A 22,274-nucleotide genomic window follows, 5' to 3' on the forward strand; every position below is an offset into this window, starting at 1 on the left:
TTGTTCATGAAAGAAGTCTGATTTGTGAGTGAATCTTTCTTTCAGTGCACCAATTGATTCAATTCACAAAACTCAATGACTCAAAGATTTGGTCACACAGATGAATAACGACTTAGTTTGGTCTTTTTGACCAAATGCAATTGTATATGGCTTCAGAATACCTGGATTCATTGTGTGAGTTGCATGGATCACTTTTTACAATATTTTTATGATGCTTTTACGTCTTTTTTGAAGTTTGACAACTCCAGTCCTCATTCACTTTCATTAGACAAGGAAGAAGCGACCAGAATATCGTTCAAATATTAACCTTTTGTGTTCAATGCAAGAGAGAGTCAGTCATTCATACAGGTTTGGAAGAACAGTAAATGATGACAGTATTTCCATTTTTGGGTGAACTATGCCTTTAAGGAACCCCAACATTGGATAAAGCACCACTCTAACATCTGAAATATGGTTTCCCAGCTTCATTATTTTTCCAGTTTAATGGCATCGCCGCTTGTGACAGGGCGTAACAGAAGGTAGCCCCCAAAGAAACTACAAACTTAACTCATTTTCCAGCTCACATGTCACCGCGCTTGACAAAAGGTCTTTGAGGTGGCCGACATCAACTATCTACGCTCTTTGTAACCTTTGTTTGTGGGATAAATGTGTGAAGGCTGAGGTGCCATAAGACAAGGGATGACAAGCTGGACAGCTGCAGCCTGCAAACTCTAATCTTTAAGCTGCCTGGCTCTCTCAGTCCAATTGTTGCGGGCATGGCCAAGGAATTTCATTTATCATGAAATAGACACCCCTCCAAGAACTCTCCTCCTCTGTACCTCGCTATAAATAACCTCCTTTTTTCCAGCAGTAGAAAAACGGCACATAACATATCAGAGACACACCATTCCAGGTAAAAAAATTAGGGGAGGGAGAGAACTATCATGGGTGTTGAAGGGCTAATTGGCCAGAAGAGATCGCAATAATCTCGACTATCTTTCGACCTTTTTGTTGGCTCCTGAATGACATTTGAGAATCGAAGAGTAGCAGTACCAGTTGATGGATATGCTATCTGTCATTGTTTAATCGTATTTTAGAGGATCACCGGAGGTAATAATTGTATAAACAGAGACGATCCCAGTAATACGCTAATGCTTGGGGTGAACCGGGACTCCTTGGATCAAAGTGTGCTCAGGAGAAAGGATCAGCGGGGGTGAGGGCATTGGACGTAAATGTTATCTTTGAGAAGAGACTCACTAAGGCATCCGTGGCTTGCGTTCCTCAACAACTGTTGCCAAGCTAGTTAAGAGACAATGCAGATCAAGCCCAGGTATCCGACTCACAATAATCTTGACTATCTTTCGACCTGCTTCTTGGCTCCCGAATTACATTTGAGAATCGAAGAGTGGTGGTACCAGTGATGGACACGCAATCTGTCATTGTTTAATCGTATTTTAGAGGATCACCGGAGGTAATAATTGTATAAACAGAGACGATCCCAGTAATACGCTAATGCTTGGGGTGAACCGGGACTCCTTGGATCAAAGTGTGCTCAGGAGAAAGGATCAGCGGGGGTGAGGGCATTGGACGTAAATGTTATCTTTGAGAAGAGACTCACTATGGCATCTGTGGCTTGTGTTCCTCAACAGCTGTTGCCAAGCTAGTTAAGAGACAATGCAGATCAAGCCCAGGTATCCGACAGCTGTTAGCCAACAATAAATGGAAGAGGAGAGGCAGCCATGGAAGAAGTTACAGCATAGAGCATTTAGTCAGCCCCCTTCGCAGTTGTCACTTGGGCTATGTCCATCAAAGTCCAATTTAGGATGGCTATTGAGGGAGATGGACAATGCGGTTCTTTTTTTTCCTCCTTGCTTCTTGGGATGCCAGGAAGATGGTGCCGCTCAAACACACACGGCCGCACGAGCTCACGCACACCATAAATAAGACAATGACACATTGTTCCCTTGAAACCATGAACGTCTGGGCTATGAGAAGGTCAGCCGAAGGAGAGCTCATGGAAAGAACACAAGAGCATGCCAACTGGCACCACGGCAAAGCACATTCTCAATCACTATCAGCGTGTTGACATGATGTGATATGTCCGCAAGAATCCGCTAGGAAGTCAGAAAGGTGTCACACGTCTCCTTCGTGAATAAAACCTCTCTAGATGTTCAAGAAGCTTTTTTCTATCTGAGTAATCTGATCGTTATACCATTAGGTTCCCTCGTCTTACATATTCTTGGCATCCTTACACATATCAATTATTTATGTTCTCCATTTGCCTTTCTCAAGCAGCTCTTATCAGAATATTGTCTAGACCCATAACAAAGCAGTTTAATACTTTCCACTGTAGTTGTGGATGAGGTACAATATAAGAAACTCAATGACCGGATTAGGAGACTTCAGCATCCACATATTGTGAAACATATTGTTTTTGTATTTTCTAATCATATGAGCTTCTTATTTTATGAGTCCAAAGTTGAAGCACTAATCTAACCCAAGATTAGGTTCAGCATGTACCAATGGTTTTCATCCACAGTGACCCCAATAGTATTAGGATACTTAAAAAAAGATATTTATATATATATAAATGTATGTATATATAAATATATATATATATATATACAGTATATATATTAATATAAAAAATTTTGCTCTGGTTTCAAATACTTTTTCTTTTTTAAAGAAATAATACATTTATTCAGCAAGGATGCATTAAAATCATCAAAAGTGACAGTAAAGACATTCATAATGTTGCAAAAGATTTCTATTTCAAATAAATGCTAGTAATAACAAGAAATGTGTCTTGAGCATCAAATCAGCTTATTAGACTGATTTCTGAAGTATCATGTAACACTGTAAAATGAATAAATTACATTTTTTAAATTACTGTATTTTTGATCATTTAAATTCAGCCTTGGTAAACATAAGAAAAAATCTTATTTTATAAACATAAAAAAAAAAAAATCTTACCAGCTCATAATTTTGAATGGTAGTGTATACAGCATATCATTATTTCTTATATTTAAGTAAAAATGTATGTGAATACATTGGAACATGTCCACTGTAACTGCAATCAATCAATCAATTAAAAATTCTAATAAAATAAAATTACTGAAAAATTGGGCTAATATTATAAAAAAGAGTTTAATATTATTTGTTTGCTAATGTCACTCAATTGTAAATGAAGTTAATTGTCACTAAAATCCCTTTTTGGGACCATTCCATATCCTTTTTAAGATACCACAGCACAGTTTGTATCATTTTGCTTTGAGTTTTAAGTAAGAATGCCCGAATATTATGTGTTTGAACTCACATAACCCCTGAACAGCAACATCATCTATTTTTGGGACCACTATGCAAAAGTGCTATTAGCTATACTTATGCCACAAACCAATACAGATGCAATTAAATTTTTGATAAACAGTATAAGGGGTTACATAACCTTCTCTTATGAGCATCACCTATCCTGGGAGGACTTGAAAGGATTTCATCATGTAACAGCAATAAACCAAATGCAATCTAACCCAGACGCAATGAAGACATTTGGTAAATGTAATATTTTCTGACGAGGATGCTTCGGTCTTTGTGTTTAATCCACAAAGAAGCCCCCCCCCCTCAGACAATCTCATCCTTTTCATTCAATCAAAAGATAAGCACACAAGAACATGGTCAATTCATCAAATCTGTACGCTAGGACCGGTTCAATAATATTAGGTTCTTCTACTCCATGATGGGATGATTTTTGGAACAAGCCAAATGCTTATAAAGGCGAATACAACAAATCATGCTTAAGTATATTCTTCACGTCAACTGCGAGACATTCAGAAGACAATACGTGCCAGAAAAATCTGCAGAAAATGCTTGACAGAGAAACTTGTAACAACAAGAACATTTTGTGCTAAGACAAAAATATAGCAACTTAATCGTTAGAAATTATCTAGTTAAACAAGAAATGTCCTCATCCATATGAAACAGGTCATATGAACATCTGTAAATAGTTATAAAACAGCATCTGTTTGGCACACATAATGGCTCGCATTTAAATGTCCAGATGTCCCGTTTTACCCATATTAATAAAATGATTGTGGTGGAGGAATTAAAGAAAACTGCTCTCATCAGCTCAGTAGAGTGTGGGCTTGTAGAAGCACAGCAGGGCCTACATTAATTCAAACGTTTGCCTTAAATTTTCTTATTTGAGATCAGAAAAGAATATGAGCACCTACGCATAAAACCAATTTCATACATGTTCATCAGCTTTAATACTTTGTGACATTTATACTAAAAATGGTCATTTCAATGTACAGTATATGAAGTTACATAAATTTGAATTTAATTTAATTTTTAAATCCCTGAGTTTTTAGTTGAATGCTAACATCAATGCAGGGCTATTAAAACTAAAACAATAAAACTAAAAAATGCTGGGTTAAATACAACCCAGCGCTGGGTAAAATATGGACAAACCCAGCAATTGGGTTGTTTTGACCCAGCAACAACCCATTCGCTGGGTTTGTCCATATTTTAATATAATATATAAACTATAATAGTATCTCAATAATTCTGCATGAATGACAGGTACTCACGTTATCACTAGCAGCTACCAGAAGATTTTACATTAATGACAAATGCAACAAATGTTATGAAATAATAATAGATCATACTAATTGTTAATAATAATAACTGTTTGAAAAATTGTTACTTGGAAATATTAAATCTTTAAAATATATAATGTTTTAATAAATAACATTATTTCATTATGCATCTAGTTGACTGTTATTGAATTAAATACTGATATTTATTTTTTTATAAAATGATTTAATCTATTTTAAATCATAATAATGAAACTATCACTTAGACATAATAATAATAATAATTATTATTATTATTAGCTATTTAAACATTTTAGTCCTGCCATCTAAAATCAGTACCAATATATTATTATTTTAATATTAATTGATAATATTATAATATAGTACTAAAGCAGTGATATTTATTACTTTGAAGCATAATCATATTTGAAATACAGCAAGTTAATATATTAAGTGTTAGAATTGCCCCAACTACTGTAACTGGGGTAATTGTAAAATTCTTACTTCTTGTATTAAGAGTCCAATTAAATAAATAGTTTGAAAATTAAATAAAGTATCATTTTAAATTTTAGACTTTAACCACTTTTTATATGATGTGCAGCACCTTTTCAAATCTCATATATGCAAAATGTAGAAATGTCACAGGTGTAAAGGTGCTAACAGTATCACACTAATTTTGTCACTCAAAGCAGAAGTGAGACCATCACCAACTTCAACTGAGGTCAGTTTTGCACCTGTTTTGAGGGAATCGGGCAGTTGAATTCAAAGCTCCAAAGTGAAAACAGAGATCAGCGTGGTGATACGAGGCCACAGACTTGGCACTCAATCCAAGCGGCCACTAATAACAGCGCAGGGCCTACAACTGCGGGGAATTTTCTTAGAGCACTTTATGGGCCAACAATCGCACATTACTCATGTCTGCAACAGCTGCTGGTAGAATTCTGTGAAACTAAGATGTGCCCTAAAGGAACTGTAGAAGAAGAGTGTGTGAAACGAAGACAGGAATTTTTTCAATGTGTGTGAAAGCACTGTATATTATCACACAATGAGATGTAAGTGTGCCTGAACATCATACACAGTTGGGGGGTTCAAAGGGAAAGATCAGAAAAAAAATTGCAGACAATAAAAAAAAATAAAAAATACATTTTTGCATTCAGGGTCCAAACTAAATGAGCTCAGAGTGTAGCGTTAAGCCCTACATGTTTGTTATGGGGAGATTTAAGGGTTCAGACTGCTCTCTGTCATCTGCACAGATTGAAGCATTTTATCATATCTGAGTCTCCTTGAGAACTAAATCTACTTATATATATTTTTTCATTCCTTATCATTTTCTTTAATTCAAAATGACAATCCGGACTATCTAATCCATCTTCCTTTTATTAGAAAAAAAATATTATTATTATTCCCATAGGCTCTGCCCTTGCTAATATCAGAAATGATTTAGTATTTAGGACATGACGTCTACGGGAATGCCAAACAGAGGGGGGTTTATGTCCCAAGAAACATTGTATTACACATTAATCAAGAAAAGAAATGAAAATGATAGCATTATTCACAAATGGATAGGTGTACTCTTCTTTGATGGCATTATAAAGGGTTGTGTCTTTAGATTAGAACAACTAAGAAAAAAAAATGTTTTTGATTGGGCAGCAGGGTTGGATAAATCCTTTAGGTGCATGTTTGTGTCAGATCCTTGGATTTATCTGAAAGGTGATTTTATAAAATTTTAATACGGAGAAGAATGGGGCAGAGAGGGAATTTCGTGAGTCATTTCTTAATCTTTGATCCTTCCCCTATGTCTGCTTCATGAGTTGAAACTAAGGCATGGTGGAGTCCCACAGAATTCCCCTGTCAAATTTCACAGTGAAATGCAACACAAAAATAATATGTGACCATGGAAATGTTCTTATTATAAACTGTTTTATGAAAAAGAAAAAGAAAGCCTTTGCATTCTGTTTAAATGTCTAAAAGTCTTCCCTTAAAAGAACACAAAATAACAAGCAAAAATAAATAAATTGGCCAAGAAAATGAAAAAGTCTGATGATACAAGCACTGGGCGCATTCATAGTCTGTAATGTTGCCATATCCAAACCATATAAAAATATATACTGATCCAGGAGCCAAAAGCTACTGCTTTTATTACAGAAAGATGAACAATTGTGATGAATTATTCAACTCTTCTACCTCACTGATGATAACTTAACACAAAGAGCTGTTCTGTAACTTTGCCAATCGGACTAATTGATGATTTGCATGTGAATGCTGGCCTTACATTTACCACCCTTTAATGTAGAATCAGCTAGAACCATTTCAAAATGAAAAGCTCAAACATCTTTGTTTTTAGGGTTTCTTTTTTTTTTAAATAAAAAATACCCAATTGATGCAGTGGTTAGTTTTTGTTTGTCATTCATGTATTGACCATTTGGCTCCTTTTCCTCATTATTACTGGAATAATTTCTCCACATGCAATTCTTTGCCCAAATATATTCAGATCGATACTGGAAAACAGCATTTGCATTCACAATAGCAACTCCTCTGCCTTAAAAGACAAATCCTTTCAGGCTTTAATGTTCCTCTGATGTGGGAAACATAATTCTGATTTAACAATTCTTAAGTGCAATATCCAGGACATGAGAAAACAACAATCCCTGTGGGGCCGGAGTATTGGAGCAATAAATTGTCATCTGGTTGAGTATAACTCGCACTTACCAGCAGATGGAGGTATTGGAGAGCATGTTTCAGCATGTAGCAGTGCACTATATGGTAAGCTGATGGAAGCAGACATCAGAGCCACCAAGTGTATTATGAACAACTGTGGGGAAAACAGCATATGATGCAAAACATAAAAACATATGCAAACTGTTTTCTGTTAGCCTATATTCAGTTAACTGTTCTATTAATATATATCAGATTATTATTTTATATGTCAGACATTACAGGGTCAATACTTTGAGGTCCTCTAAGTACAAGTCCTCTGATGTTATTTTCATTATTGATAACTGAGATGCAAGACAGCACCAAATGAGTTTATATGAAAAAAAGAGAGAGCGAAATTAGCACAAGTGTCTTTTCAAAAGAGCTTAAAGTATGAAAAAAATCGCAACTGGTCACTTTTCAGACTCATAGGTGTTCACATGTGTTTCACATCAACACTCACGGGCTGCGTCCCTTTTCTACAGTCTATGGCTGCGTCCAACACATATTGTTTTCAAAGGCTGTATTTGGAGGTAGAAAGACATCAAGGCGCGTCCCAATTCATTTCTGTAACATCAAACTAAAAGATTAATGAATCTGTTTGGATTTGTAGCACTCACTGCCTATGATGTCCCACAATCCTGTGCGGTTATAACCATGATTTGTTTTCTTCATTTATTTTCATGACAATGCCACACATTATTCCATCAATAAAAAGCATCAATACACACTGACAAAAAATTAAATGCATAATAATAATAGTGGTACGGAGTAAGAATTATTAATAAAATAGATGCATATTACGACTTCTGTGTAAAAACAAATGATAATGGAAGAAAAGCAAACTTTCATATATGTAAATTTCTAAACATTTCTAAATGTCTGTTGCTTAAGTTTTGTTTTCCGAATAAATATGCCGTAGTTATTGCCTGTACTTGAATTTCATAAATGTGACCCTGGACCACAAAACCAGTCGCACGGGTATATTTATAGCCAAAAATACATTGTATGGGTCTAAATGATCGATTTTTCTTTTATGCCAAAAATTATTAGGATATTAAGTAAAGATCATGTTCCATGAAGATATTTTGTAAATTTCCTACCGTAAATATATCAAAACTTAATTTTTTGATTAGTAATATATAGGCATGCATTGCTAAAGACTTCATTTGGACAACTTTAAAGACGATTTTCTCCATATTTTGAATTATTGTTATTTATTTATTTTGCACCCTCAGACTCCAGATTTTCAAATAGTTGTATCTCGGCCAGATATTGTCCTATCCTAACAAACCATACATCAATGGAACGCTTATTTATTCAGTTTATTTATTATTTATAAATCTAAAAAAATCGACCCTTATGACTGGTTTTGTGGTCCAGGGTCACAAATGTTTTCCATGGCATTAGACTGTCTTTGCTTTCTGGCGCAGACGTTGTGATGTTTGGAGAAATTTTACGAGATCGATCGGATTATTTCACAATCACCATGCCTCACTTCCGCCTAATGAGCACGCGATGGCGCCATGAGGCCAAATAACGAGGACGCAGGTGGACTCTGGTTCGCGGACGGGCTTTAGGACCGCTGGGCGTGCGTGACTCCGCCGTAAGCCGCGTCTCTGCTGGTGCAGCTCGTTTTCAGAGTTTTTTCGCCGAACATGTGGTGTGGCAGTGGCGTCACTACACTTGCCGCAGTCACTAACAAAACCAACTGAAACCGAGACACCGCTTTCTGACGAGCTCAAGGAAGTGTGACACGCGAGCAGCAGGTCAAGAGCGATGAAAACCGAGGGAATTGAGGGCACCGAAAGGTTTCAGAGCCCCGGTAAAGGCCGAGGACTCAAAGCCACAAAGCATTTCAAAGTTGGTGATCTAGTGTTCGCCTGTCCGGCGTATGCTTACGTGCTGACCGTGAACGAGAGAGGCGGACACTGCGAATGCTGCTTTACCAGGTCAGCGCTCCTTATAAGTCGACGTCTGACACTTTGTGTCTTTGTGCACAAGACTAGTTAGCTCATGGCGTGTTGTTTACGGATGTTTCATTTGACAGTGCATGCACACATAGCAGCATTGTAATATTTATTAACTTTTATAATAGTTCACAATCAAATTTGTTTTGATAGTGACATGTTTGACAGGCACTTGTGTGATGGTTCTATACTAGATAAATCCACAAGATGCAATGACAGTATATCTCTACTGTAAGCAAATGTCAATTCAGACTGTATAAATTATTATTATTTTATGCATTTTAATGAAAGCTTTTGGTGTTATTGATGCATATAATTACAGCGTGTGACGATTTGAGATACAACAGAATTACTGCGAGTTTAGAATCAGTGGATTTGTCGATTATAATTTTTGCAGCTTTCGTATTGTTACACTGAAGGTGAAGTATGACTTTCTTCCATGGAACAAGTAAGGAGATGTTAAATTTAGCATGAAATAAAAATCGCCTTATATATTTTTGAATTAATGATGTAGATCTTATTGTGAACAGTTAAACCATGCATATTTTCAGCGTATAAGGGATAGTTTAGCTAAAAGGAATATTTTGCCACCATTTACTCACCCTCTAAAAACTGTATGACTTACTTTCCTTTGTGGCACATAAAAGAAGATATTTTGAGAAATGTCTGTTATTTGTCAATGGACACCAAAATGGGTTGACAACATTCTTCAAAATATCTTCTTTTATGTTCAGCAGAAGAAAGTCATACAGGTTTGGAACAATATCATGATGATGATGACAGAATTTGAGTAAACTTTAAAGAGAATGACAGAATCCACCACTTTTTATTGTATGGAAAAAAGATGCAATGAAAGTGAATGGTGACCTTGGCTGTCATTCGAACATCTCCTTTTGTGTTCCACAGAATAATGAAAGTGTTAGGGGTTTGGAAAGGCATAAGGATGAATAAATGATGACAGAAATAATTTTTTAGGTGAACAATCCCTTCAACATAGAGGGAAATAGTGGCATACTGAAGGGTGAATTGAAAATCATCTGACCACTTAAACTATTTGTTATTTCATTTACAGGAGAGAAGGGCTGTCGAAGTGTGGAAAATGTAAACAGGCCTATTATTGCAATGTAGAGTGTCAGGTAAGTCTGTGTTTGTGATCTTAAAGGGGTCATATGATGCTTTTTTTAAAGATCATTATTTTGTGTATTTGGTGTAACAGAATATGTTGACATGCTTTAATGTTCAAAAAACACATTATTTTTCAAATACTGTACATTATTGGATGAAGTAAATGAAATCATTGTCTCGGTGTGGATTTGCTCCATTGACTATTACAGAAATAGTTCACTCAAAAATGAAAATTCTATCATTATTTACTTGTTCATATACTGTGGAACACAAAAAGAGACATTTTTTGAAGAATCTTCAAGCCGCTCTTTTCCATGCCAAACAGTCCATAGTGACCAGGCTGTCAAGCTCACAAAAAGGAAATTAAAAACGCATTGCTTTGCAACATGAATTATGATCTGCTATGGATGCTGCGTAGTGATATAGTGTGAACTGGTCAGATCTGTTCTTGTATCATGGAATGTAACACTGGAATGCTGTATTGACCAATCAGAAGCCACAGCCATAATGATCTGTTCTATAAAGTTAATTTTGCTCTGTCAGCATATATCAGAACTTTTTTCCCCTAAGCTTAGTACTTACACTACAGTGCTCTAATTGCAAGGATGGTCCCACTGGAGCAACGATAGCTGAAGTGCTTTTCCTGTGTATGAGTCAGAGTAGCGCAGTCTCAGAATGAACTCCATAGATAATGGACTCTCTTCACCTGGAATCACACCTGCAACCTTTGTGTTAGCAGCTCAAAATTAGCTGGACCTCCACCACTCTTTGCTGCATATTTAAGACCAATTTTGATCCATCCATTCTCCAAAGCAATTATCCTATGTAGGGTCGCAGGGGTAGCTGAACAGTTTTGATATATATGTAATAATTTGCGTCGATAGTAAATAGTTTATATGGTTTGATTTAGACAACATGGTCTGCAAGGGTGACATAATGAAGAATGGCAGTTTAAGCTTAAAGGAAAACATACTACAACTACCATTCAAAAGTTTGGGGTCAGCAGGTCAGCATTTTTATTTTTATTTTATTCAGCAAGGATGCATTAAATTCATTTATAAATAATAATGCTTTTTGAGCCATATTAGAATGATTTCTGAAGGATTAGGCCTATGTGGTGTGAAGACTGGGATAATGGATGCTGAACATTTTGCTCTGTTATTGAAGGAATATGTTTAAAATATATTAACAAAGAAAACATTCATTTTAAATTGTAGTGTTTTTACTTTTTTAATCAAATCATTATAGAATTGAGCATAAGAGACTTTCAAACTTTTGAATGGTAATGCATCTCCAATCAATACAATAATTCTCATATTGACTTTTTCCTTTCTGAAAGGCTTTAAAATATTTATTTTATCTCATAAATGTTGTATAAGACAGCACATTTGACTCATTTCCTCATTCATGAGTTCCTCCAGGATGAGCAACAAGGATAGTGGTCTATAGGGCCTTTCGCACAGCTTTAGTTCCAGAACTAAATGTACAGTACTAAAGTACTGGGATGATTTTGCGTGAACTGTTTCCCAGTACCATTTAAAGGGTTGCATTCTCACCGACAGTGTGTTCGAAAAAGGCAGTCCGGTACTAAAACCGCACCCAGTTCCGGCGGTAAAAAAGTGGGTAGTTCCACAATTAGTTCTGGTACTATGAAAAGGTTCCCGCGGTGCGAAAGGCCCTTATGGAGACCACAGTCAGAGTGACAGCTCTGTAATTGATCTTTGCTGGTGAGCGCCAAGCAGAGTCGAAAATCCAGCACTGAAAATAACAATCATCAATAATCCATTTGCACTCTACCACAAGGCCCTTCTGTCTCGTCCCTGCTGTTTTTGTGCGTTGTACAAGTTGTGGCATTAGAATCCATCATCATGCGGCTGTTTGGTGTTTCTGTTCAGGCTTGTCCCTTTATGGGTCCTTGTTTTTCTGTCTGAACTGAGTTGCAAAGCTACATAGATCAGCATCATATGTTAAAGAAATAGGTCATCCAAAAATGAAAATTTGCTGAAAATTTACTCCCCGTTAGCCCTCCAAGATGTATGCAAGTTTGTTTGTTCATTGGAAGAGATTTGGAGAAATGTAGCATTACATCACTTGCTCACCAATGGATCCTCTGCAGTTAATGGGTGCCGTCAGAATGAGAGTCCAAACAGCTGAGTAAAAACATACAATAATCCACAAGTAATTCACACAATGTCTTGTGAAGCGAATAACTTTGTTTGAAATAAATCCATTATTAAAACATTTTAACTTCTAGCCATTACTTTGAGCTAATATAGTCCTCTATCCATAATATTGCTTTCTCCAGTGAAAAAGTTGTCTCGTCTGAATCAGGAGAGAAATATCCACAGATCAATCACTGTTTACAAGCAAAAACAATTTAAAACAGTGGATTTTGATGTGAGAGGACAACAGCAGATGGACTTTTTCGCTGGAGGCAGTGTTATTATGGATTACAGACTTTTTTTGGCCAGAGGCAACAGTTTAAAGTTAAAACACCTTAATGATGGATTTGTTTCTAACAAACATGCAGCTTTTCACTTCACAAGACCTTAAAGGGATAGTTCACCCAAAAATGAAAATTCTGTCATTAATTACTTACCCTCATGTCGTTCCAATCCCATAAGACCTTCATTCATCTTCAGAATACAAATTCATCCTTTTGATTAAATCCAAGAGCTTTTTGACCCTGCATAAACATCAATGCAACTGACATGATCAAGGCCCAGAAAGGTAGTAAGGACATTGATAAAATAGTTCAAGTGGTTCAACGGTAATATTATGAAGCTAGGAGAATACTTTTTGTGTGCAAAGAAAACTAAAATAATGACTTTATGCTTTATCAACTTAACCCGGATGCACTGCGCCTTGCTTACAAGCAGATCTTCATAAACATGTCTGAAGTAGAGGTCTGCTACCCGACCCGAGCCCGACGGGTCTCGAAATACTTTCGGGTTGGGTTCGGGTTAAAGTTTAATGAATTGCTTCGGGTTCGGGTCGAACAGGTTTAGTTATAGCTAAACTAAAACTATATGTAGTAGGCTACGCTGCTTAGACGCACGCACACACATTAGTGCACATGACAACACAGCACGGAAACTTTTATTAGTAAAAGAATTATCGTCTTGTCGTATACAACCATTCAAAAACTCGGCAGAATTTATGTGACTGCTGCACCTGATGTTCATAAACTTTCATAACTGGTAAGTGTTTTTTTCTTTTGCCTTGTGAACTGGCCGAGCCTTAATGATTCTGTTTCTTTACATGTATTTGTTTACTGACCGTTGCATGCAATCGTGAAATACAGCATTTTTTTTAAATTGGCTATTCGTTGTGAAAAAAAAAAAAAAAAAGATGTCGGGTTCGGGTTCTAAATTTAACTGTGCCGGTCGGGTCGGGTCAGACGATCTCGGGTACGGGTCGGGTTCGGGCTTCAGTTTAAAGCCCGTGCAGACCTCTAGTCTGAAGATTTCAAAAGAGAGGAATACTTTGGAAGAGAAGAAATAGTCAAATAAAGTCGTTATTTTTGTTTTCTTTGCACACAAAAAGTATTCTCATAGCTTCATAGAATTAGGTTTGAACCACTGATGTCACATGGGCTATTTTAACAATGTCCTTATTAACTTTCCGGGCCTTGAACATGTCAGTTGTGTTGCTGTCTATGCAGGGTCAAAAAGCTCTTGGATTTCATCAAAAATATCATAATTTGTGTTCCAAAAAAAAAAATGAACTAAGGTCTTACGGGTTTGGAACGATATGAGGGTGAGTAATTAATGACAGAATTTTCATTTTTGGGTGAACTATCCCTTTAAATTGATAGGCTGGATAGATTGAACTAGCCTATTCAATTATGTTATCGTCAGCTTCTCCCAGGAGTAAATGTAGAGCATATTTGTTTTGTCATCCCAACTATTATGCACCATTGTCTGCATAAATTACTTCCAGGAAGTCTCACCCCAAAATCACACCATTGATTTTGACGTCTGACCACAGTGTTCAAATAAACAGAGAAATGTTTTGATAGCACCACAGTGTTTACACTCCTTGGAAAGGAAGCTACAAATGGTTGTCATTGGCAAAGGAAGAGTATTTTATTGCAGAAAAAATACACCCTTTTGTCCACTTAAATATAAAAAGCCAAAGGCAAAAAAAAGAACAGCAAACCAATATAGTTTAAGCAGTGATCATGGAGCAAGTCTGCGTAGCCTGTTTATTTTAAGGGACTTGGTTGTTGCTCTATTCCTAAATTGCGCTGGAAGGCATTCTGGCCGCGCTGTTGCTATGACAATCCATCTCGAACGCATTAGGGATCAGTTTCTGTTTGCTCGCCAGAACACAGGATTTCGTTTATTCATTGCCCAGTAGCCTGTGAGGCAGCCCGAGACTAATTCAAAGTCTTATCTCTCAGGAATTCTCGTATTCGTCTTGAGGCTCCATTCAATTTGAAAGCATGACTCATCAAACGGAAACAAGCCGACATGCGATTGGTTATATCAAAAGCATATCATCTCAAAAAGAAGAGCTGTGACCCTTGAGCTCTGAGTGTGTTACGTTGTTCGTCGGAGTATATGTTATGCCGATGCAATATAAAAATATGCGATAACACTTTAGTGTAGGGTCCCATTCTCACTATTAACTAGTTGCTTATTAGCATGCCTATTATTAACATATTGACTGCTTATTAGTACTTATAAAGCACATATTCTGCATGACCATATTCTACATCCCTAATCCTACCCAATACCGAAACTTAACAGCTACCTATTATCTATTAATAAGCCGTAAATTAGGATTTTAAGGCTAAAGTCGTAGTTAATGGTTTGTTAATAGCGAGAATTAGACCTTAAAATAAAGTGTGAACAAATATGCTATATTTGTGTAAATAAACATGTCCTTGTCCTTCCCTCAGAGAGGAGACTGGCCCATGCACAAGCTGGAGTGCTCGGCCATGTGCGCATATGGAGAAAACTGGTGTCCCTCAGAAACCGTGCGACTGGTCGCCAGAATAATTCCGAAACAGGTGAGGACGACCTTCTTTTTTGGCATGATAGTATAACTCCGTTTTCATAATTGGATAGATCACCCAAAAAATAAAAATTCTGAACTCAAAATAACAGATTTTGAAAAATACTGTATTTGTCCATACAATAAAAGTCAGTGGGGTCCAAAATTTCATTTTTGGGTGAACTGTCCCTTCAACACAAAGTGCCACACCATATGACATATTCAGACACACTCAGATTGTAACATTATTACTTTGGTTGCATGGATGCCAAATGCTCTAGCAGTGTTGTTTTAGCATTACTTATATACTATTAGTGTATTAATTAATATTTAATTTGAATTGTAGTCCAAGCTTTAGTAATTTTGTTGTGCTTTTGTCATTTTTATTATTTCTTTTGTGTAAATATAGCTTTAATTTATTATTATTTCAGTTTTAGTTAATGCTTCAAATTAAACATTTTATTTCAGATAGTTTTCAAAGCAACATTTCTCATTTTAATGTAACTTTTTTCATCAAATATTTCTTTTTTTATTTCAGCTTTACTTCAATTGACGAAAACAATATTAATAGCTTTAGGTAACAGCAATGACACTGCTTTAAAATCACTTCTTGGTAACTTTTCATGCACATGTGCTAAACGCTATTATTATTACACTTAATGATATTTTGCAGACTAACACACTTCCCTAGTTGGGACGTTTACAGTAAATTTACTAAAAGGTAGTAATTACATTTGAGTCTCTGCTAGAACTTTACTGCCTGTTAGAACTTAAAACGGTTTTTGGCTGTGTAACTGTGTTGAGGAGGCAGCTCTCCACTGGTCTGCTGTAATAATGTCTATAGCTACAGCCACTCTACTCATGAGTACTTCAGTTCACAGAGTAAGAGAGGTCTAGTGCAGTCACAATCCTCACTTGCCAATTACGGGAGTCGTTTTGCAGTGCCGACTGCCACTTCTGTAGTTTGAATAGAGTTTTAAGTCAGCAATGTCTGCAGATCCTGCAGCTTTACATGAAAGACGGTGATATTGATTATTTTCTCTGAATGTGTTGAAAAAAATAGTATCTGTTATAAAAAGGTCAGAGAAGAGGCAGCTTGCTCAAAAACAAATCACTGAGGAATATAATCACCACATATATGATTTTTGCTATTACACACTGTTTTCTATTTTAATGTATTTTAAAATGTCATTCATTTCTGTGATGAATAGCTGTATTTTCAGCAGCTATTACTCCAGTCTTCAGCGTCACTTCATGATCCTTCAGAAATCATTCTAATATGCCGATGTGGTGCTCAAGAAACACAATGTATTTATAATGTTGAAAACACTTGTACTGCTTAATATTTTTTGGATACCATGACGCATTTTTCAGGGTTCATTGATGAATAGACCGTTCAAAAGAACAGCTTTTATTTGCAATAGAAATCTTTTGTAAAATTATAAATGTTTTTATTGTCGCTTTTAAGCAATATATGATGGACATTGTTTTAGAAATTAATAAAATGGAGAAAAAAATCCTCCATCCGATGGGATTTTTATTCATGTGCCTGAACACACACATACACACAGATTTATTTGCAATAGAAATCTTTTGTAAAATTATAAATGTTTTTATTGTCGCTTTTAAGCAATATATATGATGGACATTGTTTTAGAAATTAATAAAATGGAGAAAAAAATCCTCCATCCGATGGGATTTTTATTCATGTGCCTGAACACACACATACACACAGTATTGTGGGAGATCATAGGCAGCGAAAACAGCACACATCTCTTCACTCGTCTTCAAAATCCAGCCAGATCAAGGAATTTCAGACAACAGGATGTTACACAAACATTGGATTTAGATGTGCCATGTTGCCTTCCTACCTCCGTATGTTGCCTATGAAGGCAGCATTTATCGGGTTTCAGACACAGGCAGAGAGGGAGTATGAAGAAACTCAGATCTTCTGGCTACACCGGTTACATTGCGCAGATGATTAACCTTCACAGGTGTGAAAACACGCATTGGTTTTCTTTTTTTGAAAGGGTCACCAGTAGTAATATTCAGTCTTTTTTTAAGAATCAGTACAATCCAGCGTGCAGCTGATGATTTAGTCTAAGTTTAGATTTAGATGTAGCATTTTCAGTGCTGCTCTGGCACATATGGTGCTACCATGTGTTTTTCATGGATGTCTTTTTCCTGAATGCATCAGTCCCGGCAGCTCTCCCTGTGACTCACTCAGCCGACACATGGCGCTTTGTGTCACACAGCAAGCGCCGTTAGACAGTTGGCCGGAAAACTGTTGTGTCTTATCAAACACTGAAACAAGTATTTGTTTTGCATGTTTGACCGTTTGCAAGGCTCACGTCAAATCTAACTTTGAAACATTTGCTTGTTTTTCAGAAGTGCCAAACAGAAAGGACTCCTTCAGAAAGAGTGTTGACTCTTAGAGAATTAGAAGCACGTGAGTGTCTAGTTGTTCTCTGAGTGAGCCAAACATTATCCTTATACGGTTTTAAAAATGCAAAGGCGTTTGCTTAAATGAGGGTTTGAAGTTGAAGTGAGTAAAGCCAGTGACTTTCCACACCTGTTTAATGACCCTTACCAGCTGCTCTGTTGGCTGTCTCAGATATATGACGCCTGGAGTAGGACTTCAAGCCTTCGTCTATATCTCAAATTGTAACTAGTGGAGCCACAAAAAAGTCAGACATTGTGCGTTTTGATGTAAAGAGAGCTATTTCTGCTGTTGCCTTGAAATTCAGTTATAGTTATTCTGTCCAAGTTGTGGCATAATTTGGGTAATGTAAGACTGGAGCCTTTTTGAATATGAAATGTTAATTGCCTTTTCTGTGCATGTTTGTCAGATCTGGACAAGCTAGATAATGAGAAGAATGAGATGAATGATACAGACATTGCTGCACTACACCACTTTTACTCCCGACATCTCGATTTTCCTGATAATGCAGCACTTACTGAACTCTTCGCTCAGGTAAAGCTAACTGATTTTCATTTCTGTATAACTTTGGAACTTTTTTACTAAATGAATATAGAGGAATTATTATCATTTTATTTGATATGATTTCATGGATATGCACCAATGAAACAATGCATTAAATCATGGAATAAATAAACAGAATTTTTAAAATTTGAATCTGGCTCACTTTTTTGCTACTGAATAAAAACCCAAATTAAAATAATCGCATTGCTGCTTTATTTTATATTGCTATCGAAATCATGCAGACTAAGTATTATATATATATTAAATTAAGTTTTATATTCTAATCATTAAGTTATGAATGCATACCTTATGAAATAAAATAAAAAAATTCCAAAATGTTTTTCCAAAACGTCACCCAAAAATAAAAATTGTCATCATTTAGTCAACCTGTAAAAACTGTATGACTTGCTTTCTTCTATGGAACTTAAGAGAATGATATTTTGAGAAATATCTCATTGTTTTCAGTGCCAGTGGTAATTAAACAATATCTTCTTTTATGTTCCACAGAAGAAAACTGAAAAAAGTCAAGTAATCGATGACAGAATTCTCAATTTTGGGTAAACTTTAAAGAGAATGAGTCTATTACTTTCACTGTATGGAAAAAGATGTGATCAAAGTGAACAGTGACTTTGACTGTCATTCAGTCTAGCATTTCATTTTATGTTCCATGGAAGAATGAAAGCATTAAGCGTTTTGAAAAATCAAACATGAAATATTTTTCACTCCAATCCATATGCTCCATTCATGGAAAGTTCCAAGTCTGTGTGTCCATGACATTAATGCAGGGGACGTTTCGGGCAAACGCATGCTAAATCCTTTCTTTCTACACCATAGGTGAACTGTAATGGCTTCACCATTGAAGATGAGGAGCTGTCTCATTTGGGTTCTGCTGTATTTCCAGAGTAAGGTTCATAGAAATCAAAACCATTGCCATGATCTCAATATGTTAAATACTTTAGAGTAATTTAATGTTTTTATTGTTGTTGTTTGTGGTAGCGTTGCTCTGATGAACCACAGCTGTAGCCCAAATGTGATTGTGACGTATAAAGGTACAGTGGCCGAGGTGAGAGCCGTGCAGGACATCAGCCCTGAAGAAGAGGTGAGATGAGCCACACCATGAACATGAGTCATTATAAAAAAAACATTGCTGCTTATTTCACTGTTCATGAATAAAAAGTAACCTGAAGTATACGCTCAATATAATGCTCAGTTTTTGCTAAAAAGCAACAGCTCTTCAGTCTTTACTGACTGGCCAGACCTAATATGATTCGCCGTTGTGTCACATTCAAGAAGCCTTCCTTATGTATTATTTACTGTAGAATTATAGTCATTGTCATTCAATTGTGATGTGAAATATAAAATGCTTTGTAATATCTTCTGGTAAGTCAGTTTTGAATTTCCTGACATCTATCATCTTATAAGTATTGCATAATCATCTCATTACTAATTTAATTGCGTTATATTGTGTGACAGTCCTTTGTTTCTCTTGAATAGATCTTCAACAGTTATATTGACCTCCTGTATCCAACAGAGGATCGAATTGAACGGTTGAAAGATTCTTACTTCTTCACATGTGACTGTAAAGAATGCACCTCTAAATCGAAAGTGAGTGTCATTTTTATCCCTGTAATAAACAGGTTTCCAGAAACCCGTCTGATGTAGAAAGGCATAGGAAATCATCATTTTCAGTTTGTTGCACATGATTATTTTTTGTGTGTGTGTGTGCATTTTGGAGCATGGCAAAATGTGTAGTTATGGTTTGAATAAAAATTAATATTAATTAAAGAACTCAAGTTGATATGTGTGGAATAACAGCCTCTTATTTTTTTTTTAGGACAAAGCCAAAATGGAGATCCGACAGAAGCTTAGCACACCTCCAGAGCAAGAGGAAATCAAGCAGATGGTGATGTATGCCAGAAATGTCATTGAGGAGTTCAGGAGAGCAAAGCACTACAAAAATATCCTTCATTGGCCTTTTCTCTTTTGGATTCGTGAGTGTGTGTGAAAGTGAACATTTATAGTTCTGCACTATTGCGCAATATTTTGAATATGGGGCAATCTAGAGGCAGCGGGATATTTTTAGTCTTGACGAAGCTATACTAGCCTTTGGGATATATTGTCACAAAACATACACTAGTGTTTTTACAATTCACAATTGCTTGTGAAGTCTGAGAAAAGACAGCAGAAAATCAATAGTGCTTAGCTTGTGTAACCCCAAGCTACCACTTTGTCAAAGACAAAATACACTACCATTCAGAAATTTGAGGTCAGTATATATATATATGTTTTTTCGTGAAAGATATCCATATTTTTATTTAGCAAAGATGCATTAAATTGATCACATTTTTCACAAACTATTTCTAACACTGATGATAATAATAATGTTCCTTGAGCACTAAATCAGCTTGTTAAAATGATTTCTGAGGGATCATGTAACAAGATTGGTGTGAAAGTTCAGCTTTGCCAGGAATGAATTACTTTTTTAAAATAGCCTATATTAAAACAGAAAACGTATTTTAAATTGTAAAAATATTTCACAATATTACTGTTTTACTGTATTTTACGCATAAGAGACTTCTTTCAAAAATATAAAAGAAAAAAATGTACATCTTATATCTTGTATATGTCCTGAAGTGGAGGTTTTGTGGAAGTTCCTTAACTGCTAAGTACCCCCCAGTGAACTGCTGGAAATCTGTGAAATAAGCCTGGAGAAAATGGGTTCAATCTTTGCCGAAACCAATGTGTACATGTTGCACATGATGTATCAGGCAATGGGAGTCTGTCTTTATATGCAGGATTGGGATGGAGCAATGAAATATGGCGAGAAAATTATCCAGCCCTACAGGTAATGCTGAGCCCAGTGCGTTTCCTCTCTAAATGTCTTACATTTTTTACATTTTAAAAGTTGAATAATAATGAACTTACAGTGTGTCCACTTTATTAATAGTATTCAATCCACATTGTTCTAGTGTGCACTATCCTCCTTACTCACTGAATGTGGCTTCTATATACCTGAAACTTGGAAGATTGTACCTAGGACTTGAGAAAAGGACACAAGGAGTTAAAGCTTTAAAGAAGGTAAGACGCTGGCAGTGCTAATCTAATACTAATGCAGTATTAGATGTGGGTGTTTCTTTTAAAATCCAAATGGAAAATATGAATTGCTGTAGATATTTTTAGACACATTTAGGCTTTACAAATTGTTGTGGATTAATTTGTCACAGGCTCTTGCAATCATGGATGTTGCCCACGGTAAAGACCACCCATACATCGCTGAGATTAAGAAGGAAATGGAAGAGCAGAAATAATGGGAACACATGGAGGAATATGCATCAAACGCTGGCATGTGTCTTATACCTCTCCTGGGAATATTAAAACAAAGTGATGTCAAAATTGTCTGTTTATCTGAGATGTCATTTAAATGAATTTTTGGTTTGTAAATAGATGGCCTGAGTCTGAAATATTTTGTTGCTTGGATTGTCTGCACAAATGTGCTGCACTGTTTTCTGTAAAGAAGGGCTAAGAATTAAGAATCATATCAATATATGTCAGGTTTTTAACCAATATTTTGCCCTCTCATGTAGCAACAATATTCTTGTTTTCAATAGCTAACGAATGTCAATCATTTATATATTCTCAATAAGGCGAAGGACTCGGATCACTGATTCTGTTTTACTTGTCTGTTTGCCTGGATATTGTTTTGCACTGATCAGTGTTAAGATATTGGACTTCCATTCAATCAGTGCATTTCATAGTGTTACTTTCATTATTGCTTATTTGTTTAGTATTGTGCAATTTTGACAGGTAGCATGGGCAAGAAAAAAAAAGAGGAAATTAAAAAAATATGCAGACTGCCACATGCAAAATTTTTATGTGACACTAAAGTAATAAATTCATTAAGACAAAAACTGACGACTTTGATTACAATTTATT

General features: G+C 36.0%; 1 protein-coding gene across 1 annotated transcript; it reads left to right on the forward strand.

The window, feature by feature from the left end:
* The first annotated feature begins 8,787 nt into the window (after window positions 1-8,787).
* On the forward strand, window positions 8,788-22,251 carry LOC107752785 (N-lysine methyltransferase SMYD2-A). Its single transcript, XM_016568852.1, has 12 exons — window positions 8,788-9,214; window positions 10,305-10,368; window positions 15,264-15,374; window positions 17,747-17,807; window positions 18,208-18,332; window positions 19,176-19,243; window positions 19,338-19,440; window positions 19,836-19,946; window positions 20,176-20,299; window positions 21,012-21,186; window positions 21,311-21,419; window positions 21,566-22,251. Exons 1-12 carry the CDS (start codon window positions 9,042-9,044, stop codon window positions 21,647-21,649), a joined length of 1,308 nt encoding a protein of 435 aa, XP_016424338.1. The 5' UTR covers window positions 8,788-9,041; the 3' UTR covers window positions 21,650-22,251.
* Window positions 22,252-22,274: the final 23 nt, after the last annotated feature.

Source organism: Sinocyclocheilus rhinocerous, unplaced genomic scaffold (genome assembly GCF_001515625.1).
Source record: "Sinocyclocheilus rhinocerous isolate Xijiao unplaced genomic scaffold, SAMN03320098_v1.1 scaffold61, whole genome shotgun sequence".
In the NCBI taxonomy this organism is placed as follows: Eukaryota; Metazoa; Chordata; class Actinopteri; order Cypriniformes; family Cyprinidae; genus Sinocyclocheilus; species Sinocyclocheilus rhinocerous.